The sequence below is a fragment of the Poecilia latipinna genome, unplaced genomic scaffold (assembly GCF_001443285.1).
Source record: "Poecilia latipinna isolate Pla-1442-1.1 unplaced genomic scaffold, P_latipinna-1.0 Scaffold834, whole genome shotgun sequence".
Lineage (NCBI taxonomy): Eukaryota > Metazoa > Chordata > Actinopteri > Cyprinodontiformes > Poeciliidae > Poecilia > Poecilia latipinna.
Window position 1 is genome coordinate 292,832 of NW_015113450.1, and position 27,087 is coordinate 319,918.

General features: G+C 37.5%; 1 protein-coding gene across 2 annotated transcripts in view; it reads right to left on the minus strand.

Annotated features, from left to right (window-relative positions):
• The window catches only part of cntfr (ciliary neurotrophic factor receptor), a 249,873-nt gene that overhangs the window by 185,937 nt on the left and 36,849 nt on the right, over positions 1-27,087 (minus strand). For both annotated transcript variants that reach the window (XM_015047586.1, XM_015047587.1), the window contains exon 2: positions 20,072-20,112. In XM_015047586.1, the coding sequence (XP_014903072.1) occupies positions 20,072-20,074 (3 nt within the window). In that variant the 5' untranslated portion in view covers positions 20,075-20,112. The remainder of the gene's footprint in view (positions 1-20,071; positions 20,113-27,087) is intronic.

The window sequence follows — 27,087 nt, forward strand, 5'->3', positions numbered from 1 at the left end:
AGATCCTTTGCTACTAACTAAGCTACTGTGCACATGAACTGTAACATATTCTCTGGAGAACATGGACTCAGATCTGAGAATGTGCTTTAAATCTTTATATTGTGTGTGTGTGTGTGTGTGTGTGTGTGTGTGTGTGTGTGTGTCGGGGGGGGGGGGGGATGTTAAACATCTACACTCCGCAAAACAAATTATTAACAAAATGATATGACAGCAGCATCACAGCAGAAATTATTCATCTGATCTTGGTACATGTTAAAGAATGATGGCCTTTATAGCCGTTGGTGGTGGCCAAGTTGTTCTGAAATGGCTGTAGTTTTTTGGTCATTACTTTTATTTTTTTAGAACCAATTTGTTCTTGGTTTATTCTACAGTTAACCACATGAAAATTTGATATAAAAACCACAGAATCTTTACTGATAACACTTCCTGTTTTTGCTTCCTAGAAAGAGTTACTTGAATCTCAAAAATGCCAAACATAATGCCTTACTTAAAATTATTTTAAAACATCAGTTAAATCAGAAGTGATTAGTTATGTTGGTGCAAAAATCGCTAAAGTAAAAAAGAAAAAAAAAAAAGAAAAAAGTCTCATAAATGTCAAATGGCTGCAGAACTGCACTTAAATTGGTGGTTGTGTCCCACATGACAAAGAAGAAATCAGATTTCTTACTCTCTTGGAGCTTTGTTAGACTTTATTGACCTTTCTGATCCATTTTCAGGACTAACCTGTTCATTCATTCATTCTGGCAGGGAGATGGCTTAAATGGACTGGATTGATGTATGGTAGCCCTTTTCCCTGCCCCTTTGGGCTCTCAGAGTGCTTTATTCTGCAGGTCTCTACTTTTAGATTTTTTATAAAAAATGCTCAGAAAGATGGTATTAAGCAACAGTTCAATAAACATAAACAACGAATCCATTTCAGAAAATACCTACAGTGAATATGTTTGACTTCTGATGCACATGAAAAAAAATCCAAATGCACCGTAAGAAAATATAGATTTACTTGTTTTCTGTGAGCATACATATTAGTTTGAACTGTTTGTGAATCTTGCATCACCGTCACACTAACATATGCGATTACAAAAAGCAACATCATGGATTTACCGTTGCAGCTTTAGCCAGAGGTTCACTGAAGTCAGAACATCATGAGGAAGTTTGTCTTCTGAGGTTTTCTCTCATGGGCTTTGTGTTGCATTAGGAGAAAGGATTATAAGATTTCAAATAAGTCTGTTTTAATTTAACTCAGCAGGAAGGTAGGTTAACCCTACCCGCTACAGCCCTGGAAAAAACGATTTAGAGATTAATATTTTTGGGGACAGAAATGTCCATTTTACTTTTGTGTACTCTCCTATACACTGTCAAAAGCAGTGCATGAAAAGGCTGTAAATAAATTGTTATAGTTTTTTACTCTCTGATTCCAGCTGTTATTCTTCTCAGATTAATCATACATAATAAAAAAAAATAGTTATTGAAGCTTGTTGGCTAATTTGCACTCATCTTTCTCCATTGATAGTTCCTTGCTTATGTGTTAGCAATTCATAGCCTGGCAGAGCATTCACTTTTTCTTTTCTTCTGCTCCGCTCTTATAACCGCCTTAAATGTAAAATTAAACTACAAAGGCAAAATACAAAGCTTACATAAAGTGCATTGATGGCACCCAGAATGCAAGTGTTTAAAACACGTGTCTCACGTAATGCACCTTTACTATAATTTGTCATTCATGCACAACATTCACAAAGTGAAAGTTGGTAATTTACTTAAAAGGAAATGCATCTTAAACCACAATTAGCGGCAGCGCTAAGGACAAAATGTCCTTTCTGTGTTTAAAACTCATGTTCAGCAGGCTGCAATACACTATAAAACTGACACGTAGTTAATGGATGATCTCAAAGCATCACAAGCAATAGGATGCTGACACTGTCCTCTTTGGTTGTTGTTTAGAACAGAGTTCAGAGTTTGATCTGACAGGGTAATGCAGCATCCACGCAGACTTTCGGGTTGATGCATCAAATGCACCACCAGATGTTGCTTTTGTCATAATGTGTTTTTAATCACCATTCCTGAAGTCAGATACCAGCAGGCAGCTTCTCATCCGATCTACATCACTTGCTCTCCCTCATCCCTCCTTAACAACAGAGAGGGACTGCGGGCATCAATCACCGTTAACTAGCAATCCCGTCAGACAGTTCGAAATCTAGGGCTCGGCGCATATGCGCGATAAATAAAAGTGTATTATAAAGTTCAAGGATTCCATGGGAATTTTTATGGTTACATCTATCGAACATTTACCTATAATGCAGACGTGTAGTTTGTAATCTATGCACACTTTTTTTGCTTCTTCTCCAATTAGTCCAGTGTTGTTTTCCAATTTTGACAAAATATATTAAACTCATTACACTTGACCTGAGTGTGAACACATTACAATTCACTACATGTTGCTTTTATCTCATGTAGATCTATGAATGCAAGAACAGAGTTTATCCTTATGACCCTCTAAATTTGAGGCCATACATAATTTAAATTAAATTGTGGAGCTTTACAACATTATTCAACATAACTCTACTTTTGGTGATTTTTGTGTGTGTGTGTGTGCGTGTGTGTGTGTGTGTGTGTATGTGTGTGTGTGGTAGAGCAACAAAATGTTGCACTTCTGAAAAGTGTTGCATGCATAATGTGGTCTGTATCTCTCCAAGATTTGTACGTCTTGCGCCAGAAATGTTTGCTCATTCTTCGTTGTGAAACACATCAACCAACATACATCTACAGTCACATAACATGTGCCCTTGGAGAAACTCTCAAAAAATAGGAAAAATATGCTTTTAAAAGTCATTAAAAAAAACATTTTACATCATCAACCTAACAATGACATAGATTAATTCTTCCAATTTCAAACATTCTTTACTGCATGAATAAAAATGACTAATAAAAAGTTAAACGATTTTCTTTCGTTTTCTTTCTTCTTTACCGCTACACACCAAGCAGGCTGCCCTTTATCTGTGTTGGGAGTGTTTTTGCTCGCTACCGTTTTTCTTTCCTGTCTGTTACAGTAAATCACTGCTTTCTTGTTTCCTTTCCTTTCATCATACAAACATTGCCATACAACATCAAAGGCATTCTGTGTACTTTAGAGACTACTTCTAGACCACCGCAGAGTGCTGCGTTCCTAGAAATATACAACTGCACAAGGGAGAGACACATATTACATATTCTTGATATGATTCAGTGTTACAGTGCAATGTTGTGGAGGCCACAACCTATATGAAAAAAAATAAATCATTAGGAATTACACCACAGAGAATGTAGTGCAGATATCAGCAAGCTCGGTGAAAATTAGCATGCACATGTTTAACATAAATTAACACCTGATGCAAAAACAAGACCTCCGTGACCTCATGGTTAAATGCTTGACATGCTTTTCTGCTTCTAATTACTCTTGGGCTCGTTATTAATCCTATAATACATATCACAAAACATGTTTTAATTCCTTCACTAAAAGGTCTACCCAAGTCATTTCCAAAACATTTTAAATGTTTTATGCCTCTTTATGAAAAGGGTAATTCTTGTATGGCCGCTTTTTTTTTTTTTTTCCAGATGTTCTTGCTGCATAGCAGTAGTAGTTTCTCTCTGCCGATACCTACAGTTCAGAAGTGGGATTGTAGAGAGTGAAACAATTTTTATCAACAGTTGCACCACTTGTGTCACTGGAACGACTCATCTGCTTAATTCTGAATGAGCAGCAACATTCGGAGTATAGTAAAACCCATGCCTTTGCTGAAATAACTTATTTGTAAACTATGTAAATCAAACCTGTCAAAACAAAAACAACTTGAGCATATTTTGGAATTTTGCAGCAGATTTCTCTTATTTTGATAAAGCTTTAAGTTGCAGGTATCAATTTTTAGAGCACACCATTATCTGTTTAAGAAGTAGAAAATTAAAAAGAAGATAAGAGCCTTCCGCAAGCAAAACAAATATTATTTGTACTTGCAGCGGAGATGTCACACCTTAGACATGAGACTATAGGTGCAATAAAAGCAGTGTTTTAGTAACATGTTACAACAATGATGACTAAAGTCATAATGTCAACAGATTTTGTCTTTTCATAGAAACCAAACAACAATATCTGAATAGCCGTTTCAGAGCTTCATACAGAATGTAGATCATTACCTTGACTGAGTTTACCCAAATGCAATCAAGACTTCAAATTCTGGCACATCCCAAACATACTGGGCTGGAAAGCAGAGGAACGTTTAAGCAGTCTGTTCAGCCTTCTTGTTATCTGCTGTAGACCTGCTCTTTCGAATAGCATGAGTGAACTGCAGACACGTCTCAACATGTAGAAACAATGGCTTCCTCATAGCTTCTAACATCTCTATTTGAAAATCTCGAGTCTTCTTCTGATAGAAACAACCTCTACATGGAGGAGTGTTAACAGACCAACTAAGTAACGAGTAAAGACGTTATGTTCACAGATCATAAAATGATTGGATATTTCAGTTTCTAACCAGCCAGTCACTTGTCAAACGACAAAAGCTGAAAAAAAGGCCAATTTCAGTCAACAGACAATTTCTTTGTGTACTTCTGTTTGGAATGATTATTTTTTGTAATTTCCATTCCCTTTCAGTGGAGCAGCAGGGCTGAGAGGCTGAGGAAATACAGTTTGCTGCATGAGCTAGGACCTGAAAAGGACAGTCTGTTCGAAAACAAACTGCATATTAATTTTAAAAGTACATGGACAAATACAATTATTTTGTAAATAATGGTAAATGGAACACAACACCTTTAGTTGCAAAGAAAAGCTCATATTTCGTCATTGTTTCCATTTTCTGTTATTTTGACTTTCTAAGTTTTTCTTACATACATAAGTGTTATTTTTGCTTTACATGGTCCTATTGAATAAATGACAATATAAAACAAAAATATGAATACATTGCGAGTACCATGTGCCATTGCAGTTCTTGCTAATCACAATTAAAAAATCTGAAATATTTTTTAAGCAATACTCTTTCCTCAACAATACCAAATCAGGACATTTTAGAAAACTACTTCATCATGCTATAGATTTTATACCACTGAAAACAAGATGCGTCTGATCATTGTGTTAGCTTTAGAAGATCAACACAATTAATACTAACAACAAGGACCTTTCAGGAAATGATTCTGTAACTTTGTAAGTTTGAAGAAATTGTTTATGAAAATATAACCAACATAATTAAAATCTAGGCCCTTAAGGCATTCAGCCATTGAAGCATATTCTAAATAAATGAAAATTCGACAAAATTTTAATCATATTTTGAGTCTAAATTTCAGATATACTTTTATTTATTTATTTTCTTTTTGCCTTGCATTGCTTATTTAACTTGAGTGGTCAACATTTTTATGCTTAATATGACAGAAAACAATCAGTATGAGTCCATTTTAGCAGGGGGGAAACCGCCTGGTAACCTCTGTGCACGTAGTGTGCCCCTTCTGAGTCAAGGTGGGTCCTTAGGTAACACTTAAAGCCCCAATCAGTGCTCTTTAAAACCTGTCATCTCCCAGGAAGGCTCGTTTTGCTGTGACATACCCCCCACACCTCTCCTTTCTCTGTCTCTCACTTCCCTCTCATCTCTGCACTGTCTTGAGAGGCTGAAACATGATATTTCAAGCACCTTGTTTATGCCAAGGGGTCTTTCCCTTTCTCTTCCTTGTCTTTCATTTCATCCTCTTTCTGATCATCTCTGCTTCTTCCCATTCTCTCCTTTAGCATACTGCAACCATTCTCCAGATTGCTTCTTACAGTTCATGCATTTAGAAGGAGCTCTGTGCATTAATATCTCTCTAACTGAAAGCCATGTAGTTAACAAGCGGTAAGCCATGGTAAGTTCCCTTCGCTTTTTAACATCGTGTCCCTCCTACCCTCAACAAATCTTAATTCTTCCCTTATCTTATTTTATTTTTTTCCAATTCTACTTTTGGTCTCCTTTTCGTCCTCCCGTACCGCACCCAACCCAAGCACTCGTCTCTTCATTGGCCTCTTCAAAGGTAAAACAGTCTGTCGGCACAACTTCAGGGGAAGAGGACTGCACCTTCGATCAGACACGTCAGCACCTCCATTGCACGCGGATGCGTCAGCACTTCAAATATACGCACCAAGGCGCACAAAACACACATGCACATGTCAGCACCTTCAACAAAACACACACACGCACACGCGCACACACACACACACGCAGGTCCACATGTCATTAGGGAGGTCCACATGGCTCATATAAAAACCCCGTCCTGCAGGAACAGAGCAGGGAGGAAACGAAAGGTCGGGGGGTGAGTTACAGCAGAGACAGAAGAAAGGAGGACAAAGGTGATGAAGGGATGACAGAGAGAGAGAAAAAAATGTAGAAAACAGGAAAGATGTGTGGTTTAATATTCACTTGAGAGTCTATTATGCGGGGTGAATGCATATGAGCATGTTGTGGCCTCTTCATCAGCTTTGTATTTATTTTCAGCTCATCTATAGCACATTCTGACACACAGCACAAAAAAAAAACATCAAAGCTTTGTGTCACAATGCGCTGTTGTAAGAATTGCTTCTTTCCATCTCTTCTGTCACAGTCTTTAGTTAACGTACTTAAGCACATTTCTTAAGATATCTACCTTAAATAAACACTTTTTTCACTGCCCAAAGCTCCTCATTCATTTCTATTTTAGTGGAGTGTTAGGGTACATTTCAAACTGTAGGATAAAACATTTTTTTTTTCTTTTCAATATTTAAAAAATATATAAGATGGAATACTTCGGTTCAGGTTTGAGAAAACGTTCAATTTTGTAATTTTATGATATTTATTTAGTTGTTTAAAATTTTAATAAATTAATTCAAAGTAGCTAAATTTATATGAAATCACTCCTAAAGATTTCTGTAAAAAAAATTATACTTAAGTTATTCTTTTTGTTAATTGATCAGAGTATCTGGGAACTTGTGCTTAATAATGTGTGACGTCCCGTCATGTTGGGTATAAATGTAGTGCGAGACAGAAACTTAGTACTGGCACCCACAATGTTAAATAGGAAAGACATGAAAACATGCCATTCACATCAGAAAATGGCAAACACAAATTAGCTGCTCACCTGAACTTGCTAACATCTACCAACCAAAAGCAAAAGAAGCCAAATCCACAAGTTTTGTAAAGAATCTGGTCAATAATCAATTTCAAAATGGCTTTTTCATGTATTGTATTTTATGTTCATTATAGTCTTTGTTGCAAATGTTGAAAAACCTTTTTTTTTTTTTTACATGTAGTATAAAAGTGATCAAATTACTCTTCATTAAATTCATGTTAAGTAAAGAATTGTCCAGTTAACCGTTGAAAGATACAATGACTCAATCAAATTAAAAAGCCATAAGGGGAAGCCATAAAGCAGATGCTAAATTTAACATTAACAGCTAATGGCATTCAGACAGTGATCACAAATTGATCACATATCTGATTATGTAACAAAGATCCTAAAGCTCAGGGTCAGAAGAGGGGACATGATGGAGGAAATGAAAGAAAGTAGAGAAGGAAATGTGGGTTAATGGCAATCAATACCTTCATCACAATGCTCAATACCAACACTGCAATGTCATGTTTCCCTGTTAGTGTACAGCTTCACATTCAGCTCTACATCACCTTATCAAAAGGTTGATCTTGCTTCCCTCCAATAATCCTCATCTTACCTTTTTTAATATTTTTTTTCATCCAAGTCACTTTTTTTTCATTATCATGCATAATTGCGGAAAAGATGGAAAAGTAGAAAATACAGAGAGGCTATCCAAGAGGACAGTCTGAAGAGAAGTGACGAAAATAAAGAGGCAGAGGAAGAATGGGTTATTTTTGGCAGACAAGGATAATAAACAGAGATGTGGCACCAGAAAATGCAGCCACAAGAGGAGAGAGAGAGAGCTCTGCTGCTAGATACAAACAGCCAGAGGAGAAGAGGTAAGAGAAATGGCCAACGGAGAGAAAATGTATGATATAATAAGAGAGGGGGTGGCAGATCACAAGAATACAAAACTTCATGTAGGAGGTTAGGCTGGAGATGGCATAAAGATTAGGAAAAAGAGAGAGGTTGAGATTGGGGAGTGAGGGGGAGATGGTGGGACAGAGACAGTGTGGGAGAGCACTAAAAGAGAACGGAGAGGAGAGCCTGAGAAGGAGAGAGCCTATACCCGGATCAATGGATAGCCTGTCCTCTGCTGTGTCTGCATTTCCTCTGGGCTCTCACACTAAGGCCCTCTAACTACACTTGGGAATAAGAGTGAGTGTGTGTGCGTGAGAGAGTGGGTTTTATTTTTGCGTCCATGCTCATGTGTGTGAGGAGTGAGAGGAGCTCTTTCTCCACTGGTCATTTCTGTAAATCAGAGGTCAATACTTGGTCTTTCAATGGACATTTGCAGTTTTTTACAGAAACCCACAAGTTTGAATCTTATTCTACGCGACTAAATGCTCTGTCGGAATGATTAGAAAATTCTAGGCATGTACCAAAAAAAATCCAGCTCATGAAACAGAATTAAACCCAAAATTGGATTCACAAGAATTAAAGAATGATTCACAAGTTATAAAGGCATCTAAATAATTGACAATCAGTGTAGAATAAGCAATTTCATGTCTGATCCACCCTTACATTACGGATGTTATGCTTGTCCAATAGAAATATGGTTCTAAAACCAAAAACAGAAACATGTCCCAGTTTTATGTCTTCACAAATAGAATAGTGGTTCATAAATCTCAAACTGAGTTGTAAAAAAGTCTCTCTTAAAATATGTTCAATTCAAATTTGTCCAAATGTGTAAGAACAAATGAAGAACTATTGTATTTCTTACTTAAAAACGAATGTCTCAAATATAGATGCAACTCTTTGTACAACTTAAAGCATCCGCCTTCAAATCGGGGTTTCATAATAACAGCTTGGTCTTTATTTTATTTATGTATTTATTTTTTTTTACATCAGATGAGTTCACATACTTGTAGTGAGTAGATAAATATACTTGAGTCAGGCTTTATTTTGGCAATAAAAGTCATGGCAACTCAACATTTCAAGAACCTCCATAACATTTCCGTGTTTTGTGTGATCATTCAGTATCCAATGCAGCTGATATGGCTGTGTAAGATCAAAGTTAGTAAGCAGAAGGGTTATCACACCAAATGATTTTTTTTTTTATGTCCAAAAAGCTTCACTTTGATTGTTAAGCCAAGCCAAACAATGCATAAAAAGAAAGGGATGATGAATGTGGAATATAAATAGGGTTTATGTCTTTCAGGGAGTGAATGTGAGCATCGTGACATGTGCAGGCTTGAGGCAGTTTGGCTGACCCTTCTGAATCCTCAGCTCACTGTGACTTACAAGAAAAAAAAAAAAAAAAAGGATGAACGTATCATCCGCTGATCTGATTTCAAAGCCATATCTGAGACTTTTCTGCTGGCTTGCTGAAATAATGCCTGCTGAACTTTTCATCTCTTGCTTTGTTAAAATGGAATTTTTACTTGAGCGAATGAACACATTTAATGGGCTTCAGAAGGAAAGTCAGCAGCCTAAAAGAACAGTAGTTGCCTTCCTGCAAAAATCACAGAAGCATCTGTAATGTGTAATCTCCAAAATCACGGGACTACCAATCAATTTAGTCACAGCCGACCGCGGGGCGTCCTATTTGCCTAAAATGAAGAGCTGTTCCATTGATTAACCTCAGAGAGGATTCCTGTGATTGCGCACAACTCTGGTTTAATTCTGGACACATGGCATTTGGCCAGAGACAGACAGCAGACGACTTGCAGGTAGTCAGAGTACACCAGAAGAAGGCCGCGGCCACACATCTGACCTGCACAAGGGTATCAGCTCACAGGAGTGTGTGCAGGGGGAAAAAGAGAGATGGGGTGAGACAGTCTGTGACGAGGTGTGTGCATGTGTGTCCTCCAGCAGCCATGATGCATTAGTGTAACCGGATGCCTCTCCTCCCCTGTGAGCCCTAACCTTGAGACAGACAGGGAGGGAGGCTGGCTGCAAAGGCGTATTCTGTTATAAATGAAGCTGTCTTCAGTGCCAAATTTGTTGACTAATAGGCAGCTAAGGCACTTCAAGTAATAAAAAGACATTTTAGCAAAAAGACCATTTAGTGAACTACAAAAAAATGTCAATGCTGAACTTGTTGACCTAAATATGCAAGCCTGAAAGCTATTTTTTGCATCATTATACAAGTGTTTGATATTTATGTGTAAAATTTTATATTTCACGGTTTGCAGTTTCAAATTCAAACTATATAACACTACACAGCCTGTGTTGTTAGTCAGTATGTGAAAGAGGATCAAATCCTTTCTTGTTCAGATATATTTCAGTCGTCATTTTCTGGTATTAGCACAATGGCTCACCACTCAGAGCAGCACATTCATGAGGGTGGCACAAGCCTCAATAAAATATAACATTCTAAGTAGCAGTGGCTGTTGTTGTAGTATCCCTATAACCTTATTTCACTCTAAATAGTATTCTACTGACTTCTGAAATTGCAATACGGACGCCAGTATTTCTGCCATTGAATAACTGTAGCTTAATAATCTGACTAACGTTGTATGTTTAAAATTGTCTGTGCTAATTACAATTAATCTTGCTCCCTTTTGCAGCTAGCTGATTAGCACCAAAGAATAATTATGCAGAATTATGTCTTAAAACATAAAATACTAATTTTACTTTCCTGCTGGACTCCGAATAAAGCATTAGCGAAGGGAAGACATTGTATTAAACCCTTTTTTCAAACTAAATACCATTGTGAAAAGCCATATTATGCCTTGGAGCTTTTTCCTTCATTAAGAAACCTGGGTCATTATTGGCCGAAGTATAAAGAAAATTACAGTTCGAATTCCTCAACTTGAGGAATTCCTCATTTCATAATAATAGGGTTTCATTTCCCATTTTATTCTCCTGCATTAAATAATACTATTCCCAGAGCCCATTAAGATACTTAATCATCACCAGATGAAATACACTCTGCCAAGATAATTATGGTCGACGACATTCACAGATAATTCACAGAAAAGATAATTTCTTTGTCTTTTTTTTTTTTTAAACCTTCACCTTTACGGTTTCACTTGCAGCTGCCAGACTCACAATTCTCTCTTGGTTGTAAACTAACAAACAAGAATAAAGAAAATGAAATAGGATAAAAAGGAGATGAAACCACAAAAAGAGACAAAGGGTATAAAAATAGACAGGAAGCTGGAAGAACAATAAATCATTTACAAAGATATGGAGGGTAGGGTCACTGGAGGTTAAATATTCATTATAGGTGTTGAGTCAAAGCTTTTAAGTCTTAGTGGGAAACATTTTATTTCTCCCCTCATTCCATGTTTATGTTTGCTGAATCATGCATCAAAACCCATGTCATAACTCTTTTTTCTTTTTTCTTTTTTTCACCGTCTCTGTGAGGACCTGTTCTTGAGAGCCGGTGGCATAGTCTGAGGTTGCAGTAAATCCAGCTGGAGCCACCATCGGTATCCAGGGCATTGTGAGACACAAGGGGGGGAAGCATTCACACTCGCTTTAATTCTAAGGAAATGAAATGAAGCACTGGTTGTCATTTCATCAAAGAGATTAAGCTGCCAAACTGGACATTAGTCGTGATATTTGTAAAGATAAACCGTGTAATTCAAGTCTCTTCTTTTCATTTTACGACAGATGAACAGAGAATTTGTGTGAATATTTTGGAACAAAAACAGAAGGATAGATGCTGTTAAAGACGATAGCTTTGAAAAAAAATAAAAATGCCCCTCAGTTCTTTTCTAATTTTCACCTGTTGCCACCAGAATCACAACAATTCCCACTTCTCTGACAGTTTTTCACCTGCCTTATCCGTTTCCTTCTGTGTTCTTCCACTCCCCTGTGTCACCTAATTTATCACTCCCCACATCTACTCTCTCCTTTCCCATTTCCAACCCTCATGTGCTCCTACTTTTTAGCCCCCCCATCCATCTCTCCCCAATCTTTTTCCCTATTCCTTCCTCCTTTTTCTCACTTTGTCTCCCTCTCTACTCTCCGCTGGGTGTCCTGTTCCCTCTCTCTCTGGGACTGCCAGACCTCCTGACGACTTAGTATTGATCCTTCTATCTCCTCACTAGCTATCTCTCTCTCCTTTGCTCTCTGTCTTTCTGACTCACTCTCTCTCTCTCTCACACACACACACACACACACACACACACACACACACACACATTAGGGTGACAAGATAAAAGGGTCTGTTATGCCCCAAGGCAATGCCAGCTAAACAAGAGACCAGAGGCTCTCAGTGTCTAGTGTGCGTATCAAGAACAGAAACACTTAACAAACCCAAGGCAACAGACTTGCATCCATATCTCTGACAAGAGCTATCCAAATTACCATTTGGTATATTTACAAGCTCACTTTTATCCAAGAGTCGAGCTCTGCATGAAAAAAATATGAATCAAGAATCCTGGCGGTCTGAACATTCTTATTCTGTTGCCTCAGAAAACTGAAGGCAACAAGCACTTTTTTTTTGTTTTGTTTTGTTTCTTTGATGTTTCTTTGAAAGAAATTTTCTGGCTAATGGTGCTATTTTTAAATGTTTCCTTCGGGCAGAAACACTTGGGTAACAGTAAGTTCCTTGTGGTTTTGTTTATAAAGAGACACTGTTCGACCAAAGCAGTCTTAGAGAATGTAGATACTATTACATAAGAAAAAAAGATTAAACTGAGATTTGAGTTCAAATTTGCTGTTGCCGACTTGTACACACCTCATAAGTTTGTTCGCAATTTCTAATGCGCCTGAGATCAGGGTTTTATGATGGCTGCTCCAAACAATTGATTTTATTGCCTTTATGCCTCCTTGTACCTAATTTGGCATAATGCTGAGAGTCGTTGTCCATTTAGATCTGAAAGTTTGTAAGCTTTAGCTTCGTAGATGATGTCTTAAATGGATATTCTAAGACAGTATGTTAACTTGTGTTTTGGCATGATGTTATTTTCTCACAATACCATCTATTTTGTTAAGTTCACCACTCCCTCCTGCAATAAACCCTCAAATAACCAGGCTGTAGTTAAGCACATGCTTTACAGTTGATGTTGTGTTCTCCTTGCCAAATTTTCCTTTTTTCTCCAATGTCACAATGGTCCTTTCACACAGACAGCTTCATTTTTGTTTTGGTGGGGCCCAGGACATGTCTCCAAAGATTATGATATTTGAGTGCATTTGCAATTTTCTGCTGCTTTTGAAGTTATGGCTTCTTCTTGGCTGAATTGTCTTTCAGTTTATGTTTATACTGAACTTGTTTCATCGGAGGATGACATGTTCTTACCAGGTTCAGCCAGCACACCCATGCAACTTTAGTTTTTTGTGTGTTGCCTTTATACACATATTTTGCACCTAATATGCTTTTCCCTGTGACACAGGACTCTCCTTCCTGAATTCATTAAAGGCTGGACATTGCATGCTCATTATAGTTGAATATAGTTATTATACAGATGAGTGTGCATTCTCTGGGTCTTACAGACATTATGATGAAACTGCTATATAATGTTGAGTCGCATCTAATTTAGGCCACCGTGTAGGTATTGCTCAGTGTGATAACTTTCTGCTCATTATTGTTGAGTTTTAATGCCATTCTGCTTCTCGCGTCCTAACTAGTAAGTTCTGAAGCTAAACGGTGGATTTTCCGAGCAGTTCTTTGATAGAAAATAGGAAGGACAGATGTTTAAAAATGTATGTTTTTGGTAAAACTGTGATCTGTTTTAAAAACAATTTGTGAAATAAAAAGTTATTCTAGTTTTATTATGTCAGACAGTGATTTTTGCGGATTTAATTGGAGCACATCATGAACTTGAGAGTTCGTAATGCTACTTTGTAATATAAGAAAAGAGAGGATAAAGACAAGAAACACCAGAAAAGCTCTATTTTACATCAAGCAACAAGAAAAAATGTTATATTTGGAGAAAAAGAAAAAGCATCTCTAAATAGTTAGGCAGGGTGAAAAATACCATTGAAAGATCTGATTGTTTACATTGGGTGTCTTTTCCCCATGAATTAGGAGAGTTAAGAGAGAACTATATTTTTAATTGTAAGATTGCAATAATATTCAATAAATTAAGAGATGTGATCCAATTAGGCTTGTTTGCCAAATTAAAAGTATCATTTGAAAAGCAATCTTTAAGCAGTTTAATAAGCTCATTGTCTTGTATTTAAAATGCTTCTCTGATCTGATGTATTATTTAAAATATTAGCATCAAGTGGAAAATCATCATAATAAAATAAAGGGTTAGAGTTTGGGTTAATCTATTTAAAGAGTTTCACTTAGTGAAACGAGTCACTGAAACAAATTAACTTCTTAATAGTATTCTAATTGATTGAACATGACAAAGCATATTGTGAACTCATTCTGCAGTTTTGTGTAGCTGTGTTCTAAAATTAGTGTCCCGTTTTCCATACTGAACATTTAAACTGTAGCGCTTTTGTTTAGAAGTCAAACGTATTTCAGATGGGAATACAAGCCTAACTTTCCGCTGTGCCAGCCCTTGTGCCACGCCGTACACTGTGCGCTCGGAGCTAACAAGAGTCTGTCAGGAATCAATATCTGGCATGAAAAACGATGTGACTTTCAGCTGCCGTGGCCGCATCAATCACACCATTACCATCAGCTCATCTCTCGACACCAACTTGGAGTCATCCTTCCCGCCCTGCCCTCCGTGCTCTCTCCTCAGCTATATCCCGTTTTTTTCCTCTCGTCTCCTCTTCATCCAACCTCTCTTTCTCGCTCACTCTCTCTCCTCCTTTTTCCTCCCTCTCTCCCTCCCTGCCAACTCAGCGGATGCCCCTTGTCACAGCTCCTATTTCAGCCTTCTGAAGTTTCCTAATTGATCGCAATTAGAGCTGCTGCAGAGCAAAGCGATGAGGAGGAGGAGGAGGAGGGAGGGGAATGGGTGGGCACAGAAACTGAGATGTGGACAGAAAGTGAGCGTGCATGTGTTTTAAATGACACGCGGAAAGTGATAAAAATGAATCATCTTCTTTTAAGGTCATATACACTGCATATTGTACAGTTATTGTTGCTGCTGGACTAAGTTTGACCACACATTGTTTTTATTGTGGGTTTCAGGAAAGGTCAGAAAATATGATATAAAAAGCCAGATGGGATATAGTAGGAGGAGAGGACAAAGGAGAAAGACATAAAAAAAAGTGATACAAGGTATAAGACAAAAACAACGGTTAAGTAAACACAGGATATTGGATTGGTCCCGTTTTATGATGTTCTAGAATTTTTTGATGTATTTGAGTGTGTGTCAAAGTGCAAGAACTTCTCCATTGAAGCAGTATTTAGATTTTAGTAATGCAAATGTGACGTTAAGTTTTGACCATGTTTAGAAAATGTTTTTAGCAACAATCAGAATCTCTTTTATAATCAATGAGATAAGGGCTTCATAAATCACAAGCTTGTTTAAAAAATCTGCAATTAGTTTAAAATGTTCTAACAGGAGTCTAAGTAAAATCAAAATAAGTAAATCTTTAATTTGATTACTACTCTAAGAAATGACTTTGCACAGCAAAAAAAAAAAAATCAGCGCAGTTAAAGACCAGATCAAATATTTAGATAAAATAAATGGAATTGATCTATATCTCTTTTTTTGTTGTATATTGATTCTAGAAGCGTTTTTGTAATCCATGACTTGACGTGTGTCCCTTCATGACAGACCTCTATTCATCTTAGCCATTCTACAACCCAAACTAAGAAATGCTAAAGATATGAAAACTCAGAAGTAAACAAAGAGAAAGATAAAAGTGCATGAAAAACAACAACATGTTTGGGAAAATTCTTCAGAGGCGGACTGGAACCATTTTTTATTTTTTTATTTTTTAAAGAAATGTGACAGCCGAGGGTGACAGACAGAGCAAGCAGAAGATTTGTAATAGGCAGATAAAGAGATAGAGAGGCAGAATGACAAAGAGGAGGAATGACAATGGTGCCAAAGCTCCTTCCATCCTTCTTGCAAACATCACTGATCCCCCTTTTTCTCTCATTTAAATTCCTTTCTATTGTCATTTCAATCCAGGCCTAACCCCCACTGCCTGGCAAACACACACGCACACAATCGCTCGCAAACACTCACGGACATTAGAGCGAACATGTATTGACCTCCGGCAGCAAGCGGGACAATCCCAAGGCGCAGAGCTCACACATCTCTGATAATCCTTATCAGTGAGCACACGCTGACAGTGTCTGCTGGAAAGAGAGGCTCAAGTTTCACCAGACTGCAGATGTCTGTGAGACCCTATCCATGCTAACATGGGTGGGGGAACGGGGAGCAGCTTGTCACCAAACATCCCCACTCTTGTCAGCCACACAAGGGCAAGCAGAGTAGCACGGCGCTCAGCTGTGCCTTGTCAACATGTATTGTTGACATGGCTAACTTTATTCTCTTCCTCGCCTAACACGGTGCAAAGACTTGTCAGCAGGCATGCTGCTATCAGTAGTGGCCGCTTGAAACATACTCAAGGCATCTAATAGCACAAACAAGCCTCGAGTGGAATGTCTAGTCAGCATGGTTAGGACATGGTTCATTATTGCAAATTCGGGGCGCATCATTACCTTGTCAGCACCTCATTGTCAGAAATGAAAGCTGATCCTGGCCTAAATGCTCCGGAGGCAAGCGGCAAAGGAATTTTCTAAATGTAGAGCATTAATAGGTTCGTATAATTTATTTCATTAATGCTCCATTAATGAAAAATGTCTAGTCAGATATTGGACTTGCGGACAAATGATCTAGCATGTGTTGTAGATGAGACACATTCCATTTATCAACAGAATCGGAGTCAGAGTTCCAGGATTAAACGGTTTTCCACAACAGGTCATTTAAATGTAATAGACTGTCAGAGGCAGGGGTCAAAGAGAACCATGGCAGTGATAGACAAACTGCAGATTGACTGGAAAGATGATAGAAAGAGCTACGACAGAAAGAAACACCAAGCAATTTATTTGAAGTTTGACAAAACTTCACTGACAAATGCAGTGTCAAGAAAGAGACACTTATTCAATCATAATTACATAACGGATACAAATTATTCCTGTATTGCTGTCACTAAATGAAAACTATTGCTGTCTATTCTTTCTGAAATGTCCCTCAACTACATCTGTTTGTTTAGAACGTTAACTAGTAAACTCTATTAAGAGTTGTTATGGGGAAAAATGAAAGAAAATTACCCATTTTGAAGAGGAGGAAAATTTATCCTGACGCCTGACATAATGAGTGAACTTGGAAGAGCTCTCAGGTCATTTTGAATCCATTAGGACAGAACAGGCTTTTAGGTAACACACACACACACACACACGCACGCACACACACACACACAGATCTGCACACTTGTTGGTGAAACAGCGGCTGACGCAAGCACAGGCAAAGATGAAGAAAATCATTTTTAAGAAATGTACTTGTCATAATTGTAGAACCCAAAATTCAATTTCAAAGATAATTAAATGGCAAAACTCACTTGCAAAGGAGGAAATCAGGAAGTGAAACAGACAAATCAATGCCAATATGATTTGAAAGGAAAACATGAATCTGTGCGTATGAGTCTTTCTGAGGGACTGCATGCATGTGTAAAGGTGATTCTGCCGCCCATGCAACCCAGGGAGATCAAAACACAAACTCTCACATTACTAGTGACCCGTCCAGCCCCCCTGCCAGTGCCAACCATCAAAAACACCACCACACACAGACACACTCATCAGCAGGGGATCCATGCACTTTGCAGAGAAGCATGTCAGTGGGAACTGTTGCGGTGGTCAAAAACAGAAAGGAAGGGTTGCATCTCCATGGGCTGTCTCACATCTACAAATGATGGAGGCTTCTTTAAATGCTAAGTGAATAGTTATGAGGCAGAATATACATCACTCTTTTAGCTATTCCTTCTGATCTCCACTCCCTAACACCAGGATTGTATTGCAGAACGTTTTAGAAATGATAAATCAAATGGTCAATTTATTATTTAGCCCTCTACTTACAACACTAGAACCCTTTAAATGAAAACTACCGCAATGTGAGCTCATTCCCATTGTAAAGTTGCTCATTTATACAAACTGTGAAGTAAATACTTCATACCTCTTGATGCCATCTCCATAGTCCAAAAACGACAAAAGAGAATACAAGTATAAACGCTGTTGTGAATTTTATTGCCTCTAAAGGTTACCTATTTGTACCTAGTGTCTGTACATATGAGCATGTGAAAGAGTCTAGTTTCTTGTTTGTGCAGACAATCTTGGCCAATGAAGTTGATTCGAATTCTGCAGCTCAATATTTTTTTTTTTTACAACAGAATTGTGATTGGTTGATTAGGTATTTGCTATTTTGCAGGTTACTAATTAAACTTGAGAATTTATTTTGGACCGATAAAGAGAACAGTTCTCTAAATTTTGACAAATGTGAGCTATTTATACCCGTTTACATCCTGTCCTATTCACATTTTCAATACTTAACCATAGTGTCTTTCCATTTTATTGCATAAAAACTAATGTCTTTCTTTTTTTGCACCTGTGGATTGCATGCATCGTTACCAGATCCAATATGTGCTTCATTTCTCATTCATTTGTCCAATAAACATTTTCCTGCTGTATCAACAATGGACTCTGTTAAATCTCAAATTCTGTAAATAACCTTCAACTTCTGAGAGATTTTTTCAGTGACAGAGTATTTGTTTCCTCATCATTTCACATATCCAGCATTTCTGCATTTTGCTCACGTCTTGTAAAAGCGCGTCACTGCAACCACCGGACCACAAGACAGACGATCCCGAGGGAGAGAATAAATTCTTGAACTTGGACTCAATTATGGCAATGGCTGAAAAGAGATTCTCAGAGTAATTATACTGCATTACACCTGTTTTTCAGCATAAGCCTAGAGCTTCAGCAGTCTACTGGTTAAATCCATTGGCACAGGGGAAATCTAAGTGGGTGGGGGAAGCACATATGCAATGCCTACCAACCCCCCGACCCCCACCCACCACAATTGAAGACAAGCTGTCCAAAAGCAAGGCTCATAAACTCCCGTTTGTTGTCTGCAGCAGTCCAGTGGAAAACAATCTGCATTTGGTAACTCTTTATGCAAATATCATTCTTCATTTATGTATAAATCTATTATGAACGACTTCAGGCAAAATTTTTTTTATAATTTATTTTTGTGATATTTAATTTTAGCTTCAGCTCTGGATGAGTGAATAAAAGTGTGTAAGCATACTATCCTTGTTCAAAGTAGTGCGGCAGGCTTGGACGTCCCTGTATGTAACCCAATAGTCCTGAGGTGTCTGAATGCGCTGCAGTGGCCTGCATGGAATCTGGATATCTGTCTACATGTGTGTCCATGCCGTCTGCATATTTCGTGTGTGCGCGTGTGTGCATGCGTGTACAGGCATGCCAGAAAGTTCCTCCCGGGTGGAGGGTAAAATCTGCATTCCAACTTTTTCTGTATCTGACCGTCGACATATGTATGTCGCTGGCATTTCTGGTCAGAGGAACTTTATACGGCTCCCCAGAGTTCTTTCAACACCGACCGCTCCGCGCACACACTCACAGACTCACACATCCTTCTGCTGACACATGCATGTCACCACGGCAACCAGATACAACCGAAGATGTGATATTGACAGAGTAGCAACAGTACCGGTGGTCTCAGAGGCTCCAAACATACAGATTTCTCCTAATCATTTTAGAGAAAAACACTTGAGAATCTTGAATATTCTACAAATCTTAGAGTGTAGGGTTATTATTCTTATGTACCAACTATTGTACACACTGTGGGTTTTTTCTCACACTTGGCTCGCATTGTTAACTTGAACTTGAGTGTTCGTTGTGATTGTAAGCTGCTTCAAAAGAATAAAAGGTTTTGGAATTGATGGAACAAAATCATAAAATGTTGCAGCACTAGCTTATTGAGAAGATTTTTTTTTATTATTCATTCAAGTTTTTCACTCTAAAAACCTGTGAAAAAGTTCAGAAATACAGAAAGGGAGAAACAGGAATGGAAAAAAACAAACTTTCATCTATGTAAAAATATAGAAAGACAAGAATGAGACTTACCATAGACCAGGGTAAACGTTGGCTGTGTCTTCCTCTTCACCCTGTCAGATAAAACGTACTTAGTCATAATGTTCAGGATTGGGGTTCAGTTTAAATGCATCTCATCTGGAAAATGATTCAGCAGAAGGTAGAAAAGAGGATTTAATAACTAGCCACACAGCTTAACAATAATGCAGAATTTAAGGATATCCAGCAACAATGCCTTGCAAAACATATTCAAAAAACTTGAATGTTTTCACATTTTTTCATATTACAACTGGTAATATTGGTCTGTGGAAAAACATGGGAAAAACAGCCCATGTTTTCCCACAATCAGGTTAATTAATCTTTCCAAATTGTTCTTATGAATCTGTTTCTGTTGTTCTTTGACAGATTGTCAACCTCCCTAGGCTGTATCCTGAATCCCTGCAATCCCTGTCTTCCTAATCCCACTCCTATCCATGACTCTGCAAGGATAAATGAGTCTAGATAATAAATTAATCAAATAAATTAGGGAAAAGTCACATTACACTTTTCAGATTCTGTGAACTCTTCCAACTTTGAACTCAAACATATAAATTTCTGAATAGAAATGCTGAATCAGTTTAGCCTTTCATCTATCTAATAAAAACATTAAAAACAACAAAAAGTGGACTAAGGCGGCTTAAGCTCCACCACAAATGAACCAGACTTATGTAGTGATTTATAGTTGGCTGAACAGAGTAAAGCAGTGTTGAAAACAACCACACCTTTATTTATTTTATTTATTTTTTGATAGAAAATAATATTCAGCTATGGACCTCATACGCTGCTGGAGGGAGATGCACTGCCCCTCAAAAAATGTTACCACACCCCCAAGGATAAATATATTTTTATATAGATATGAAATGTATACTTTTTTAGGTTTTGGTTTAGGTGCTAATGGGGAAAAAAAAGGTTAACTAATGTTTTCAATACTGAACACTTTGCAGCAGCCTTATCTCCACAGTGCATTCGCCATTTCTATCCATCTGGTTTCAATTCTTTCCACCTGCCCATCAGTCTGCAGCCATGGATAGGTGAGCCTATTACACGCTTCTCACACTGTTCAGTAGACACACTTCTACATGCATGCGCACACCTCCACTCCCACAATATACACACCAGCTTTTACTTTATGGTAATTTAACTTGTCATGCACATCAGCCAAATCTGCTCCTCTGTAAAACGGCTGTTAGTGAAGCCACATCAGGGCCCTGATGAAGTGATTCAGCGTCCAGAACGAGGAGCTCAAACAACCACTGGGCACAAAATAGCACAAAGTCATAGCCTATATTGTGTTTTAGAATACCATTCTAACCTCAGGGATTCTCAGAACAACTTGGAGGAGAGTGCCAGATAAATAAAGTGAAATTAAATGCAGGTAGGCAATGCAAGTCCGACTTGCTTACTTGTTTAACTCAAGTAGCATTAAATGTACAGACATTCTATGAATGAAAGGTAAAATGATTAACTATCTGCTGGAAAATTAGACACTTGATCCTAAAGTTCAAGATTTATTTGAGGATACCATATCAGCTAAAAGCCAATTATAATGTGATTTATCATTGCAACAGCACATTCCTCATAATTAATCCTAAGCATGAAAGAATTAAATCCCTAGAGGGTGAGAATAGACACATGTTGTTGTTTTTTTCCTTTTCTTTTTTTATAGTCTTTAATTTATGTCTTTTCATAATTTATCATCCTTAAAATGTTGTTTTAAATATTTGTTTTTATCCTAACGTGCATCTCATATTAAGTTTGATTTAATTTAACTCAATTTGATAAGTAACTAACAAATTAGTTGCCTATCAAATTATGTGTTGACCTGCCACATAAAATCACAAAAACATTCATTACAATTGTTGTACAATGACAAAATATCTGGGGATTTTATGAAGCATAATGCTTGTTTTTATTCATTTATCTATTGGAGCACAGAGTTAAGGGTCACCACCATATATGTAATTCAGGGCATCAGTGTCTTCAAGGCTATTTATTTCTTTCCAGAATCCCTGTCCCAGGCCAAGGCTGCCTGTTTCACTTGCAGACAAAAGAGGAAATAAATAAATAAAGGCAAAGTGAATTTGCTGATACTGCTGAGCTCCAATGTTGCAGGATGTGCCATCATGTGAAACATCACTTTTCAGTCAACTACACACTTTCTCTGCACACACAGTATGTTTATTGCACCTCAATCCACCTCTCAGGTTGTCTTGACCTCCTTTGCTCTCTGTCTCTTTGCCCCACTATGAGTTTTTCAAGCTCCAAAAGCACTTTTTGTCTATTTATGTTGTGTCAGTGTTCCCCCAGACCTCGACACCAGCTGTACTATTTCAGTTCAGCAGTTCCTGAACTCTCTGTGTGACACGTTAAGCTCCATGCAAGCTGAGAACAAACAAATATTGTCAGAGCTGAATAATAATACAACAAATAACACAAAAATAAAACCAAGTACATCAGCAAAAAAAAAAAAAAAAAAACCCCAAAGCCCTTTTTGCAGTTCCAAAGAGATTGCATTAGCAGGCAAGTCTAAAATTGTTTACGAGAAGACTGAATCGTGATCACGCAAGAAAAAAAAAAAATACAAGAGAATAAGTGAAAGGGCTAAATATGCTGTAGCTACGAGAGAAGGGATTAAAATAGATTGGAGAGAGTATGAATAGTGAGAGACGACTCTCAGAGATAATTACACACTCAGCATGTGTCTTTTCACTACCCCGATAACAGATCACATGGTTTCACAGCCAGACACATCAAAAGTCCATTCCCATTAACTTTTAATAATATACAGTCACAAAACTATGGCACATCAGCATGGGAGAATTGTTATTTCAAAGGGCAAAACTTGATTAAAAAAAAATAATAATAATCTTTGAATCACGCTGCAACATTTTGATTTATGGAATACTCAAAGTCTAATAGTAAGCTTGGTCTCCAACAGTGGCATGGCTGCTTGCCTTGTTTCCCGGTCATATAATACCCTTTGCAAACAGATGTTTAAGCCGCCAGCTAAAAGATGGGATTATGTGCATGAAATTTTCTGCTTCTTTTCGTCGATAAACAGAGACGGAAAAAAAGACTTTTGGGAAGAGTATGATTCATTCACTGACCTACAGGATGGCTGATGCTGTAGCACTCATTCAGTCCAAAGAGAAAAGTGTGAATTCATAATCACAAAAATTGTTTAAACTTTATTCAATATCTTCAGATTGTACCAATTTTCACCAGTTACTGCAACTGTAAGACAAACCTGACCCATCAGTACCCCATATTCTTGCCTTATTTCACTTTCTGAGTACATCTTTACAGTCGAGCCTGACAAACTGTGTGCAGTGCAGTAATGCTCATAATCGCCATCAAATATTAAGGCTGAAAGTGGCCTAATACAAATTCCTGAAGTATACAGATGATGGAAGGTTTATCTACATCATATGCAACATTGTAATGGCACAAAGAAAAAAAAATATTGTAAAGCAGTCTGCAAACTTGTCCTCACAGGAACTAGAAACATTAATTGTATGTTTATGAAAAGTTGGTCAAAATATGATGTCTTAGGGTGGGGAATCTAAACATAAAGAAATAAATCACAGCTTGTGAATTTCTTTCAGTTAAGTACATGGCAGGTACATTTTTGTGCAAGTATGTGCATCATTCACGCGCCACCATTTTGTATAACACAAGTATATTTGAATGATGTGTGAAACATAATCTGCTACCTTTGCTATATTACACCATATCAGTGTTGTTGTTTTGTTTTTTGTTTTTTTTTGTACTTTTATGTACTCATTACTTGACCACCTGGAGGACAGAGGTAAATCTTTTATGTACAATCTGAGTTTATTAAAGCAACTTAATTGATAGCTGTAGGAAACAGGTCCAGTTCCCCTTCCATCTCAGTCACTTCAAGGGATAAGCATGCAGAGGTGAGTGAATCTCCAATGCAGACAGAACCTCTGCATACTCATCAGAAGCATCATTGTACTGAAATTTGCCCAGAAATTCTAAATTTTGACAAGTTTGGCGTCGTTGTAAGGCTTATTTCATTAGCATTACGACGCTAATGAAATAAGGCTTTGCTGGAGATTAAATTTCAGTCATTTATTTCAGCAAAGCTGCTACTATCATATGCATAGAAATACATACTGGTGTTATGTACTATAGTTGTGGATCTTTGTTCTCCAATAAAAAAGGCAGGTATGCAATAGTCTCAAATGTGATATGATAATAACAGACTTACATACTTAGCGACCATTAGAGTAACCAATTAACCTAAAATCCATATTTTGGGGCTGTGGGAGGAAGCCAGAGGCCATGGCGGGATCACATACATCCACCTGGAGAACATGCACACTCCATGCAGAATGGCTCCAGACAGAACTGAAACACAATATATTCTTGGTAGAGAACAGTGCGGACAACTGTCCTGCAATTAGCACGTAAAAGAACGTAAAACTTGCATTCACCTTATCCAGAGTGGAAATAAGTTTGGATAAAAAGCTAAAGTCAAGACAGACAATTATAAGGTTATGCTTGCATGCTGCCCCTTTAAATCAATGCACTTAAAGAAGTCCTAAAAGCAAGTGAGCAGAGCATTGTAGGAAATCCAATACGAATTTAGCTGGCAGCTCACCGATTATTTACTTCTTCCCTCTTTCTCTTTTTGTTCTCTCGGAGTGAGGCCTATAATTAGCCAACTGCAAGAAAAGGTTAGGAAAGAGTGTGGAGAGACACTGTATGCAACTGCTGTTGTAGTTAAAGGTAAGATCCTTTAAAACATAAGGCTGTCGAATACATTCAGCAAAGTACACAAAGGTTAAAGGCAAGATTGTTTCTTCCAAAACGGCAACATATTTATGCACTCTGTCTAAAACGAGCTGCAGCATAAGTGCTATCAAATATAAGCTATCCTACTGGATTTTAAAAATCTGCAATGATAGAGTAGAGATGCCCAATCTGTGCCACTAAGCAGTTTTCTAAATCCCATCTACACATGCTAAAGTGAACAGCTGTGTCCACAGAAATAGTACCAGAGTGGTGGCTGAAACAGCATCTGCAAAATCTCATCGGTAAAAGAGCACATGGGACATAGAATTACAAAAGAACATAAACAGGAGCAGGAGGATCTTAATTGTGCCCCGTCTCTAAATCTGCAAGTCATCTTAAAGGTAATAAAAAAAATATAGAAAATGTTTTCCACCTTCAGATTTAGTTTTGTTTTAACTTCTTTGTTGCATTGAAATGAATCAGTCATTAAACAAAGCTGATCGGAAAAGAGAACCTGAGAAGAAAGAAGTTTTTAAATGGTCATTTCATTTTTTTAGGAGGAAAAAACTCAATTGAAACCAACTTGACCCTACATGAAAAGATAATTCTCCAGTCTAATAAATTATGAAATAACTGTTTAACCAGATTTTTGGGGTCAGACTATGTAATTACATGCAGGCCTTAGTCCAGATCTGGAGAATTATAAAATCATAGAATTCACTTAAATGTCAAAATGCAACACAGCATACAACAATCCATAAAAACTGACAAACATCTTAGAAACAAAGTCTTTGAAATATGTCAATCTGGAAATGCTACAAACCAATTTCTAAGTCTTCCGGATGAAAGAGAACTACAGTGAATTGTGACCCACACAACATGGAACAGTGGTGAACCTTATCAGGATCAGCTGGCCAACGATCGTATGAGCTGTTGATATTATTCAGAAAGTAAAGGAAGAACATCACCTGAGGCATGTCAGTCTTCACTTGCCTCAGTTAAAGTCAGTGCTTATGATTAAAAAAAAAGACTGTACAAAAAAATTGGATCCATGGGAAAATTATAAGATTAAATCCACCGCTGACCAAAAGGAACACCAGAACCTGACAAACATTTTCCAAAAATCGTCTTGACAACCCATAAGACCACTTTTTTGTGGACCTAGAAATACTGCTGATTGAAAAAAACAAAACTGGAACGTTTTGGAATACGTGTTACAATGTGTAAACAAATACATCGTTACAAAAAAAAGGACATTCTGCTGACACTTCACCAAACTATGGGAGAACCAAACTACCACCACAATGCAAACATATAGGCAATAGTGTGATGTTCTGGAGCTAATTCAAGATCTGGATGTCTTTGCATAACTGGTTGATTCCTGCTGTTAAGCACACATGGGTTATGAACAGTTTTTAAAAAAACGAAGGGACAGTTTTGAAGTGGACCAATTTAATCTGTTTGCCTGGACTTAAATCCAGTCACATTGCTGTGGCATGACCTTAAACATACTGCTCATGCTAAAAAAAATACCTCCCCAATGTAGCTGAATTAAAGCAATTCAAAAAATAATTTTAACATTTAAGTGCAACAAAGGAAAAACAGAGATCTGCAAGGAATTTAAACTACTTCAATTTCTCAGTCCAATGACTAAAACTTTACCTTAATTGTATCATTGTACATTTACAGAGACCTGCATGACACTGTCATGGCTGCTAAAGTGTGTCATTATAAGACAAAGTGATTTGTTTCTCACAGAGACCAAGGCGTGAAAATGAAGCCCTTTATTTACAGTGTGTCTTCCTGCCTGACTTGCTTTTCCTTCACGCATTGATAAACACCAGAGGGGCTTTATAGATCCTGCCGGAGATCATGGTCAGAATAGAGGTCAGCCATGCTTCAACTGCCGGTGAGGGTTGTGCTTACAGTTAACTTACAGTTACAGTTACCTGCAAGTCACACATAGCTCTTTTTGCAGAGTGAAGTGATTAATACATATAATTAGAAACAATTAAGACATGTTTCTGATGTACAAATCCACTGTGACATCGTTTACAGTTATATTCAACAAATTAGAATATGCATTCCGATGTTTGTCAGATATAATGTACCTTTTTAAAAATGCTTCTTATTAATTCCAAATTTCTGAACTTATTTTTTTCTTGATGCGATTTTTTTATTTTAAACATGCTTTCATCAGCTGTGTAAGCAGAAAGTCCTCATCATAATTAACAGAAATAAAGAATAAT